The sequence below is a fragment of the Otolemur garnettii genome, unplaced genomic scaffold (genome assembly GCF_000181295.1).
Source record: "Otolemur garnettii isolate 467f Iridium unplaced genomic scaffold, OtoGar3 scaffold00017, whole genome shotgun sequence".
In the NCBI taxonomy this organism is placed as follows: Eukaryota; Metazoa; Chordata; class Mammalia; order Primates; family Galagidae; genus Otolemur; species Otolemur garnettii.
In genome coordinates, this window is record NW_003852412.1 from 27,969,632 (window position 1) to 27,981,465 (window position 11,834).

The window sequence follows — 11,834 nt, forward strand, 5'->3', positions numbered from 1 at the left end:
GGGTGAGCTATAGGCGCCGAGCCTGCCCACTTTTGTAATGGGATATTTGGTTTGATTTTGAGTTGAGTTCTATATATACTTAGGTATTACCAGTAGTCTCTGGTTGAGTAGAATACTAATGTTTTCTTTCATTCTGTAGATTAACTCTTTACTCTGTTGATTGTTTGCTGTGAAGAAGCTTTTTTTAGTTTAATATAGGGCTGTCTTTTTTTGTTTCCTTTGCTTTGGAAGTCTTGCCCATAAAATCTTTGCCTATCTTTGATCTGAAGTGTTTCCCCCATGTTTTTATCTGATTGTTTTATAGTTTCCAGTCTTATGTCTAATCTCAGATCCACACAGTAGAAAATCTCAAATTCAAGAAGTGTGGGAGGGAAGGATTCAGTGGCTTTCCACCCAGCAGGTACAATGCATGGATATGGCACATTCCCTGGGTGCAGAACCCAGCTACAGTGATTTTAACCTTTCATGTGTAAATTATATGACCTAATCATGCACCCTCATATTAATTTGAAATAAAAATTAAAAGGAAAGCCAGTCCCAGAAAGTTGAAATAATCTTTCACACATCTTTGTACCTTTTACTTCCTGTTCTTGCTATTCTCTTCTAAGTCCTAAAGCTGTCCAGGCTAGGTAGTATAACTCCTTATCTGTAGCCATAAATGCCTTCTGTCATGTTGTCCGTAGCAGCCAAGGTTATTGGAACCTTAGACTCCAGTCATGCAGTCTGGAGGCACACTGAGAACCACAATAGAAGCAGAATACTCATCTCTAAGGTAAGAAAAGTCCTAAGAGAGGAAAGGATTCAGCCACTGCCTACACTGAAATTGAGTAATACACCTGTCTTCACACATCTTCAAGCTGCATATTCACTGAGTAATTTAGGAGTGAATCCAAAGCTTGTGGGGAGCTAAAGTATTTAGTGGTTTGTTGAATTACATATGACTTTCTTCATAAGTTTCTAAGGCAATTTCCAGGTTACTGGCAAGAAAATGTTGCTGGAACTGCAGATAAAACTGTAGGAGTTCCTTCCCACTTAGTTAAGGAAGGAATTGTTTCAGGCCTGCTTATTCCAGGTCTTACTGTTCCAGGAATGGTTGCTCCAGGACTGGCTGTTCCAGGTTTGGTCACTGGGTCAAGTTGCTCTAGGTTTGGTTCTACATTGGAAGGTCTCCAGATGCAGCACACCTGGTGGTAGGAAGAGTAGAGGGCCTGGCTGCCCTATGGGTGCTGAGGCCTTCTGAGCCTGAGTCATACTGTTGCTGTTCTTCGGCCAGTTTTGTTTTTTGTTTTTTTGCTACCTCTCAGATTTTGTTCTCTGGTTCTGACCAGGTCTTAACCTATTTGTGGTGAGGTTCAGGGTGTTGGAAAGTTCTTGTCTGCTTAAGACTGAGGTATTTCTGTCTCTGAAATCTATCCTTGCATATTCACCATGTTTGTAGAGAACATGGTTCTAGCCTTCTATTTCTTGACCTGGACTTTTATCTTCCTTATTAACTGCATTCTCTATACAAGTGGCAATTTTTACTTTGGGAATGATAGAACTCAGGAAGGGCTGTCCTGAGTCAGCAGATCATAGAGAACGGAAGAGGAGAGGCAGTCTGTGTGGGGGGCATCTCAGTGGAAGACATTTGCAAGGATAGATAGTTTATTTCAGGCCCACAAGTCACAGGCATTGTTAAGAGTCCATGGAATCAGATACTTCAAAGCAAGGTAGGCTTAGGGTACACACTAGATCCATACTCATGTTATTGAGAAGGAGGAGGAAAATTTAAAAAGTTGGACTGTTTTTAAAAAAGGCTCAAACTTAAGTATCTAATTGAATCTCCAGATATAAAAAGATCCAAAAGCTAGGAAAAAGAGAACCTCCTTCACAACAGCAAGAGGCAACCAGCTCAAACCAGCAAAATCCCTAACATTTTTTCAAGAGGGTGCCCATTTTCTAATGGCTATTGTTGGCACTTCTGTTGAAAATCAGTTGACAGCAAATATGTGGATTTGTTTCTGGCTTCTCTAATCATTCCATGGATCTATGTGTCTTGTTTTTATGCTAGTACCATACAGGTTTTGTTGCTATATTTTCTTGTATTACACTATATTTTAAGGTCAATAATGTGATACTTCCAGCTTTGTTCTTTTTCTTTAGGATATTGCTTTGGCTGTTCAGGGTCCTTTGTGGTTCCATATGAATTTTAGGATTGTTTTCTTCTGTTTCTGTGAAGAATGTCATTTGTATTTTGAGATTAAATTTAGTATGTGGATTGCTTGGGGAATATGGTCATTTTAACAATACTCTTCCAATCTGTGAGCCTTTCTATTTGTTTGTGTTTTCTTTTCTTCCATCAGTGTTTTGTAGTTTTCCTTATAGGGATCTTTCATTTACTTGGTTATTTTTTTAATAGCTATTGTGAATGGGATTACTTTCTTGATTTATTTACTTGTTGGTGATCAGCGTATAGAAAACCTGCTGATTTTTGTATGCTGATTTTATATTCTACAACTTTACTGAATTTGTTTATCAGTTCTAAGAGTCTTTAGGTTTTTTTCTATATATAAGATCATGTCATTTGCAAAAGGACAGTTACCTCCCTGCTGTCCAGTTTGGATGGCTTTTATTTCCTTCTGTTGCCTGATTGCTCTGTTTGGGGTAACTTCCTGTGTTATGTTAAATGAAACTGGTAAAAACAGACATACTTGTCTTGTTCTCATTTGTAGAGGAAAGTCTCAGGTTTTACCCATTCCATATGACGTTAGCTCTGGGTTTGTTGTATGTGCCCTTTGTAATGTTGAAGTGTATTTCTTTTATTCTTAATTTGTTGAGAATTTTTATTATGAAGGGATGTTGAATTTCATTAAATATTTTTTCTAAGTTTATTGAGATGATCATATGGTTTTTGGCCTTCATTCTGTATGTGATGTATTGCAATTATTGGTTTGCATGTCTTGAACGACCCTTGCATTTTGGATAAATCCCACTTCATTACAGTGTGTTGTTATCTTTTTGATCTGTTGTTAGATTTGGTTTGTTAGTATTTTGTTGAGGATTTTTGCTTCTATGAATTCCTGATTCATCAGGAATATCGGCCTTTATTTTTTGCTGTCAGAGTAGTATTGGCATCATAGAATTGAGTTAGAACAAATTCCCTCCTCTTAAGTATTTTGTAATAATTTGGCAAAAATTGATGTTAGTTTTGTTTTTTTGTTTGTTTGTTTGCATTTAGCAGTTAATGCCATCCAGTCCTAGGCTTTTATGTTTTTGTTGGGAGACTTAATATTATTGATTCAATTTCATTACTAATTATTGGTCTGTGCAGGTTTTCTATTTCTTTCTTGTCAATCTTAGTAGGTTGTATGTATCCAAGAAATTTTCTGTTTACCAGTTTTTTAGCATATAGTTGTTAGTAATAGGCTCTAATGATGCTTTGTATTTCTGTGATATGAGGTGCAGTGTCTCCTTTTTAATTTTTTATTTGTGGGTCTTTTTTCTTAATCTGTCTAGCAGTTTATTGATTTTGTTGACTTTTTTCAAAAAGGCAAATTTTGTTGATTTTTAAGTGTTTAGTTTTGCTTAGACTTTTATTATCTTTTTCCTTTTCTGCTAATTTTGCATATGGTTTATTCTTACTGTTTAAATATTTTTAGATACATCATTGGATTGATTTAAGTCTTTATACTCTCTTGATAGAGGCATTTATTGCTGTAGACTTCCCTCTTAGTACTGCTTTTGCTGTATCCTACAGGTTATGGTATGTTGTGCTCTGGTTTTCATATGCTTAGAGTGTTTTTTTATTTTGTTCTTCTTTGGAGCATGTTGTTTCATTTATAGATATTTGTACAGTTTCCAAAGTTCCTCTTATTATTGATTTCTAGTTTTATTCCAGTATTGTTTGAGAAAATAATAGGTAAAATTTTGATTGCCTTTAGATTTGGTGAGCCTTGTTTTATGGGCAGAGTTGTTTGATTTGTGGAGCTTTTTTGCTTATCTCTGGTGTCAGATATTATGAAAAGTAAGCAAAACATCCTCCTCCCCAGGACAACATTCTTCCAGTGTGCAGCAGAAAAGAGAAAATGTCAGACACTCCTATCTGTCCCAGGGAATGTTCCATGTGCTGATGGAAAAAAATGTACATTCTGCAGCTGTTAGGTAAAGCATTGTGTAAGTACTCTTGAGATCAGTTGGTCTAATACCGAGTTTAAATCCAAAATGATCTGTCTAGTGCTGACAGTGGGGTTAAGTCTCCAACTATTATTGTATAGTGTATTTCTCCCTTTAGATCTTATATGCTTTATATATCTAGATATGCTAGTGTTCAGTGCATCTATATTTGGAAATGTATCTTCTTGCTGAATTGATCCCATATATCACTTAGGCTTTTTCTTTTCTTTTTTTTTTCTAATTCTTTATTTTTATCTGAGTTATTTCAAAAGACTGTCTTCATATCTTCAAGTTTAAAAATTCTTCTGCTGTATCTAGTCTATTATTGAATCTTGTGATTATATTTTTTTATTTTATTCATTGAATTCTTCAATTTCAGGATTTCTGTTTGGTTCTTCTTTATGATAATTCTTTGTTGAATTTTTCATTGAGATAAGAAATTTTCTTGATTTCCTTGGGTTCTTCATCCTATATATTTTTGTATCTCACGGAGTTTCTTTAAAACAATCATTTTGAACTCTTTTTCAGGCATTTCATACTTTTTCTTTGGACTCTGTTGTTTGAGAATTATTGTTTGTGTTTGGAGGTGTTAAACAAACACCTTGCTCTTTTGTGTTTCCTGTGTTATTAAATTGATATCTGTGTATCTGGTCTAACAGTCACTTCTCCCAGTTTTTCCTTAGGAAAACAAACTTTTTTTTTTATAATTTTTTCTTTAATGTTGATTAGATATGGCACTTTGGCTTTGATTCTGTGTGGCCACAGATGTGTATTCTCCACATGATTTCTTTGGGTTTAGTCATTGTCAGTATTATGAGTGAGTGCATCAGTGGCTTAGGCCATGGTGGTTAATGGATTCTATGCTAAGACTTTGCTAACGATGTGGATGGCAGGCAGATACTTCTCAGGTAGTACTGGTGATAATGGCAGGCGAGGTGGCATATGCTGGCACCAGTAGTAGTGAGTCGAGATAGCACTCCTGGCACCTGGCAGGAATGGGGTGGATGGATCCTTGGGCACCTGGGGCAGTGTGCATAGTGTCAACAATGATAGTAGAATTGGCAGGCCAATACTCAGGCCACCAAGAAGCAAGCTCATATACTAGTGATACAGGCTGGTTGTTCTAGACTAAGGCCCCTCTGCTGGTATGCATGGATGGTATTGACAGGCAAGTTAATTTTCAGGTCTCTGGACAGCATACCAGGGAACTGACAACAGTGGCAGTAGGCATGGTGGGTTGTCCTCAACCCCCTGACAGTATACATGAGTGCCTGGTTGGCAGGCAGGGCAGGCTGAAGCCCCCCCCACCCCTTCCCTAGAATGCATGCTTGGGTGCCTGCAGTGCTGAGAAGAACGGGCTCATTGTCAGACGTCCTGGTGGTGTGTTCATGTGCCATAGGCAGTATGTAGGGGTGGGTCAGTACCCATGTCCTCTGGCAGTGCACTCAGACACTCGTGGCAGGGGTAGTGGTCAGAATGAACAGAGGGAGTTGGCCTGTCCTCAGCCCCCCGCCCCCACTGGTGCACATGGGCTCTGGTATAGTACATAGGGCAGGTCACTCTTGAGGTTCCTCTTGCTTACGGCATGTTTGAATGTGTTGGTGAGTGGAGCAGGGTGTGGTCTAGTAGTGGCTGGGCTCTCAAAATGGTGCCATACTGAAGCCTCTTGGGTCTCAGAGGGTGGGACCCAGTGCACACTCCCTCTCTGGAACAATACTACTGTGTGGACTCTAGGCAGCTCCCTAAGCTACTCTCAAGGCCTTCAAAGGTGGAGGGACCCTCATTTGGCTGAAACCGTAGAAGTCCAAGGTGGGAACTCTCACTTCCTTTCCCTGAGTCATTTCTCCAGGTGCCTAGCCAATTCCAGATCCCAGTGGGACTAGCTGCTTCTCTTCTCTGTCCTTTATGTTTCAGGGGTACCCTGTCTCCCCTGATGAATTCTGGGGTTCTCTCCTAGATTCTCTGTTCAACCTGTGATTATCCACTTTCTATTTTATTCCTTTTTGAGTACTAGGTACCTCTATTCAGCTTCTTGAAACCCTCTTCTTCCAGGATGCTGCCTCTTTAGTGTATTTGTTATAGATATTTTTCCAAGATAATTTTTTAAACTACCCAGTTACAGGTATTTTAAAACAATAAAAGGAAGATTTTACATAGGATTTTATAGATATAACCCTGACATTTTTTATTGTACCCTTACACAAAATGTTCTCCATATTTATATTTCTTTCTTTTTTTTTTTTTTTTCTTCCAAGACAGAGTCTCCCTTTATTGCCCTCAACAGAGTGCCATGGTGTCACAGCAACCTCAAACTCTTAGGCGCAAGCAATCCCTTGCTTCAGTCTCCCAAGTAGCTGGGACTACAGGTGCCTGCCACAACACCCGGCTATTTTTAGAGATAGGGTCTCACTATTTCTCAGGCTGGTCTTAAACCTGTGAGCTCAGGAGATCCACCTACCTTGGCCTCCCAGAGTGCTAGGGTTATAGGTGTGAGCCACCGCTCCCAGCCCCTGTTTATATTTTTAATTATTAAACTACTAGGAACAGTGAACCTCTTCATATCTTCTGAGTGTGACTTTATCTCTTAATTTATCTTAATTTAGAAGAAGAAAATAGAGAAATGTTCATATTCATGAGAGTACTATTTTCCTAAGATGATGGAAGTCACTGAGCAAATATGAGTATCAGATTAATTATAGCCATTAATGTTTTCCTGATTCTGTTTTGTGTGTTTTCCTAAGGTTTTATGCTTAAGCTAAAATGTATTTTTCAACCTAACAATGTTAAATTTTAATTATATGGTTGCTCTTTTGTAGGCTGTCAGATACAACTACATTAGAATAGATAAACAACCAGTATACAATGTTGAGGTAAGGGGCTTGGAGTAGGGTGGTAATCAGGGCAAAAAAGAAGCTTTGTGTTCTGTTATTAGTTATTTTGATTTAAAGGAATGTATTGTCTGTAAAAGAATGCTTCCCATAAAATTTTAAATATAGTTTCTGTAATCAAAAATGAACAGGAAAATTATCATTCTGTCAGAATTAGTTAATTAATAAAAAATATTTCCCATGCAGTAGAAAACTGATCACAAGTATTAAAAACTTAGTGTGCTTATGACAGGTGAAATACGAAGTAGGACAATTAAGCTCATGAATTTATCCTAGAAATAGTGCTGCAAACCTTATGGCGGACTGCCATTATGGTCACCTTTGAAGTACTCCCCTTGGGAAGCTATACATCCATATCAGCACCTCATCCACCCTTCAGAGCAGCTTTGTAACTTTTTCTTGAATGGCTATCAGAGCTGTCATGGTATGAGGTCTGACAATTAAGTTCACAAACTTATCCTACAAAAAGTGCACATACCTAATTGCTGAATCTCTCTGCTACCACTAGATGGCCAAGGGTAGTACTTTGAAGGTGACCATAGTGATATTCAGCAATAAGATATGTAGCACTTTATCTAGGATGAGTTTGTAAATTTAATTGTCTGACCTCATAGGATGACAGCTCTGATGGCCATTCCAGGAAAAAAGTTCCAAAATTACTTTGAAAGGTAGACTAGATGCTGGTGTTGGTGTATAACTTTCCAAGGGGAGCAGCTTAAAGGTTACTGTAGTGATATTCACAGTGAGACATGGAGCACTTTTTGCTAGGTAGGGTGAGTTTGCTAACTGATTCAGCCTCATCTGTGTCCCTGTTCTCATGTTTCAAAAATGCTTAATTACTACTTTTACATTAGACTATTTGGTGTAATATTTACAAAAGTATACTATTTATATTATTATTATTCTCAAATTTATGTTTTTATTCCATGTAATTTTTCAGAGTAGTCTGGATTCTCACCGTAGTTACTTTTAATTGTTGAAAGTATTTTGACTAAGGGAAATGTAACTCTGAAACTTTCCAAGTTATATAAATATGCATTCTCAGAATGATTGTATGATTTGGTTCTCTGACACTTGCTCCTTTTTTCAAATATTAATTGGATTTGGTGATATCAATATATTTAGGAGTTTGTGATAGACGCACTTTGTCTTTCAGTTTAAAAGAAAACCAAAAATTCATTCTGCACCTAAAGAACTTTGTCATTGTAGCTCTCTGACTGAAGTCTCTTCTTTATCAACTAAACTGCAAATTATAACTCAAAGTTTTCTTTGAGAGGTAGTATTTACCCTTACTATTTAAGGGAACAAAAACAACAATTAATCACTTAAATTTTTGCAGTGACTTAATTGTTGAAAAACACTTCCATAAACAGCATCCTTTTTGAAATATGTAATAACCCTGTCAAGTAGTGAGGGCAGGAGTTATTGTCATTTGTAGATTAGGAAATTAAAACTAATTCAAAATTTAATTTCAGAATTTCACCTTTCTTTTCTTTAAGTCAAAGAATCTTTCCTTTTTTAGGTGAAAAATACTGAATTTCCCAGAGGTGTATTAAATTTAATTGAAAGCCTCATAGAAGGACAGTTTTTTAAAGAAGCAATTGAGGAACTTTCCTCTTTGCAAGCGCATTATATCCCTCCTGTATGCCTTCTTCATGCTCTTCTAGAGAATGTTCTACAGGTAAGAGGATTCTTAAGGGCTTATATTTTTGCAAAGAATGCTAAAATGTAAACTTCTCTTTTCAGTGTTTTATGTTTTTCATTTTATTCCAAAATACAGGACCTATTTGTTATTTCTTCTCTAGTTAAAAATTTTAAACTATATACTTGGTACTACTCTTACTATTTTAGCTTATTATTTTTCTCAGAATTGCTCAGATAGTTTTTTCTCAGGAAAAAAAATTGTCTAATTCTTCTCATGGCAGTAAAGTATCTAATGTGAAATTCAGATTACAATGCTCTAGAATGCTATTTGGTAAATTGCTTCTTTGGTACATTGATAATAATCATTGTAATTTACAGCATATAGATACTGAGCAAATTCTTTAAACTATGAAAACCGTTAGGAGCAGCTGTTCAGAGGTAACTTTTTAATCATGTTCTTCATCAAGGTCCTAATTTGGAAACCCAACAGGTATAAAATATGTCAGAATAATTTTGCATGAATAATTCCTTTCACATGACATCTGGGAGCTTTAATCTCACTATACTTGTGAAAAGGAAAATGCACTTTTTATGTAAGCTAGTCCTAATGGCTAGTATTACCCAATGTGTAGATACAGTTGTCCCTTCCTATTAGGGGATAGGGGTTCCAGGACCCCTGCAGATACTGAAGGCTGTGTGTACTTAAATCCCACAGACAGTCTTCCATAGTTGAATCTGTAAGAAAAGAAAAGTCGGCCCTCCTCATCCATAAGCTTTGTGTCCTGCAAATGCTGTATTTTTTAATCTACCTTTGATTGCAGATGCCGAACCTACAGATAAAAAAAGCCTATTGCATTTATTGAAAAAAAAAAAATCTAGGTATAAGCGGACCGGGTAGCTCAAACCTTATTTTGCAAAGGTCAGCTATACATAGAGTGTGCCTCTCTCTCAGTTGCTATATTTAATTAGCTAATCTCCAGCTGATCACCTTTCTCCAAACATATATATTTGGTAAGAAAGTTAGGCCACGGTTATTATTCTAGCTTTAGACTGAATTAGCTGATAAAACTATACTTTGGCTATAATGTTGTATTTGTTTGTTTATTTTTACATAATAGGATAATATAGATACGTTTCCTGGCCGATACTTTCACATATTGTCAGCCCTTCTTCACCTGCATCCTCCTTGGAAGTCCCCAGCCATGTCACAGTATTACTTAGAGTTGTTTCAGTGTCCAACTTGTATGAAAGGAGCATGGTCCTTAGTAGAAGTGCTTATCAGGTAAGGAATTTCACGTTTGAATATTACATTTCATGTAGTAATTGTTACGGTGTATTTTTTTAAATACTGATGACAAAAGAATGTGCCCACTTTTAGAAAAGTGTGTGTTACATTTATTGAGAACTTTTATAAAAAGTAAAACTGGTCATGCCTGTCATTGTGTTTCTTAAAAACCAAATTACTTTAACAAAATTGTAAGTTTTTACATTGTTTTTAAAATGAAGAAAATTAACTTACTGACTATGCATATCAGTTTTGGTCATCAAAAGAGTAAACATTTGTGGCTGTTTGTGGTATTTATTTTAGGGCTTTAGTTATTTATAGCTAGAAATTTTTTTATTTCTTAATTTTTAGTAACTTAATGTTTCCTAAATATGTTGCATCTACCATGCCTGTGCCCATTCTGTCATCTGCCTAGGCCACTGGTTCCCAACCTTCCTAATGCCGCAGCCCTTTACTAACAGTTCCTGTGGGTCACTGCCAAGCTGGACTGGCCTTCCTTTGTCTTTTAAATGTTATTGTCTCTAGAAATCCTTCCCATTTCTTTTTCCTGCCCCCAAGCAGAATTTAGGATTTTCATCTTTATACTTTGATACCTTTCTATATCTGATCATCCTTATTTGTCTGGTAATATCTTTTTTACTATCCAAGTATATAGTTATAGGATGTCCATAGTAGTGAGAAAGAAAGGACACTTGAGTAGCCAGGCAAAGGACAGACGTTTGGTTAGCTTTTTAAGATCATAAAATCCATGTACCATCTTGGTTGTGATATATTTGTTTGTTTGTTTTCTTTTGTTTTGATGTTGTGATGTTTTTGAGCTAAGCCTATTCACTAGCTAGCAAACATTCATTCTTTCAGCAAGTATTTGGGTACTTACTGGGATCTAATCACAATGCTACTTGTGCTACTTGTAGGGGTAAAAAGGAAAAGGAAGCGACAGTTCCTGCACTTTGAAGGAACTGATGTGCAGTAGCAGCACAGCTGGACTGGCCCAGCGTGTATATAGCGTATGAGGAAATGTGGTTTATCTGGCTGGCATCCTTCCTCATTTCCAAGTATATTCCTCCTTTACCGTCTCTAAATAGTTGTTATTATTTCTTGCATAAACTGTTAACATTAGCTGCTTTATTGATCTCAATGCAACTTTTTTCCCTTTATCTTCCAAAATGCTCTTTCCAAACTGATCTTGTCATTTCCCAAGTTCAAGTCTTTCACTGAATAACAAATCACCTACAGAAGACAGTTAAAATTCTGTAGTAAAACATGTAAGACCCTTTATGATTTAACACCTGTGTCTGGCTCTGTTCTCATCTGTATCACCTTCCCCAAAGTGCCCAATGATTGTTCTCCATTTTCTCTATCCTTTTGTTCTTAGGCTCTTTCTCTCTCTCTCTCCCTCCCTACCACCCCCATATATACACACACAGACACAGACACACCCCTTGATTCCTGCTACCTTGCAAATACGCGTATCTGCCCCACTTCTAGTCATCCTTTAAAATGGAACTCAGATACCACTTTCTAACTCTTGCCCTCTCCTTTCAGTTAGATTTGTCAATCACGTCAGTCTGTGACTTCCTCAAGGATTAGTGCTCAGTCTTAAACATCTTATCCTGTGTCTAATATAATGCCTGAAAGCAATAATTGTTTAGTAAGTGTTTGGATGAATTAATTGATATGACAGGCCATAGACTTTGGGTGGCCTAAGATTGGATTCTTTTTAAATTAGATTTTTTTTTTTTAAGAGACAGAACCTCACTCTGTAACCCTGTAGAGTGCGGTGATGTCACAGCTCACAGCAACCTCCAGCTCTTGGGTGATTCTCTTGCCTCAGCCTCCTGAGTGGCTGGGATTACAGGCACCTG

The 11,834-nt window shown here is 37.0% G+C and overlaps 1 protein-coding gene across 1 annotated transcript in view; it reads left to right on the plus strand.

Moving 5' to 3' along the window:
- The window catches only part of SLF1 (SMC5-SMC6 complex localization factor 1), an 84,795-nt gene that overhangs the window by 36,571 nt on the left and 36,390 nt on the right, over positions 1-11,834 (plus strand). The window contains exons 10-12 of the mRNA XM_003785981.3: positions 6,969-7,022; positions 8,563-8,721; positions 9,803-9,966. Of these exons, the coding sequence (XP_003786029.1) occupies positions 6,969-7,022; positions 8,563-8,721; positions 9,803-9,966 (377 nt within the window). The remainder of the gene's footprint in view (positions 1-6,968; positions 7,023-8,562; positions 8,722-9,802; positions 9,967-11,834) is intronic.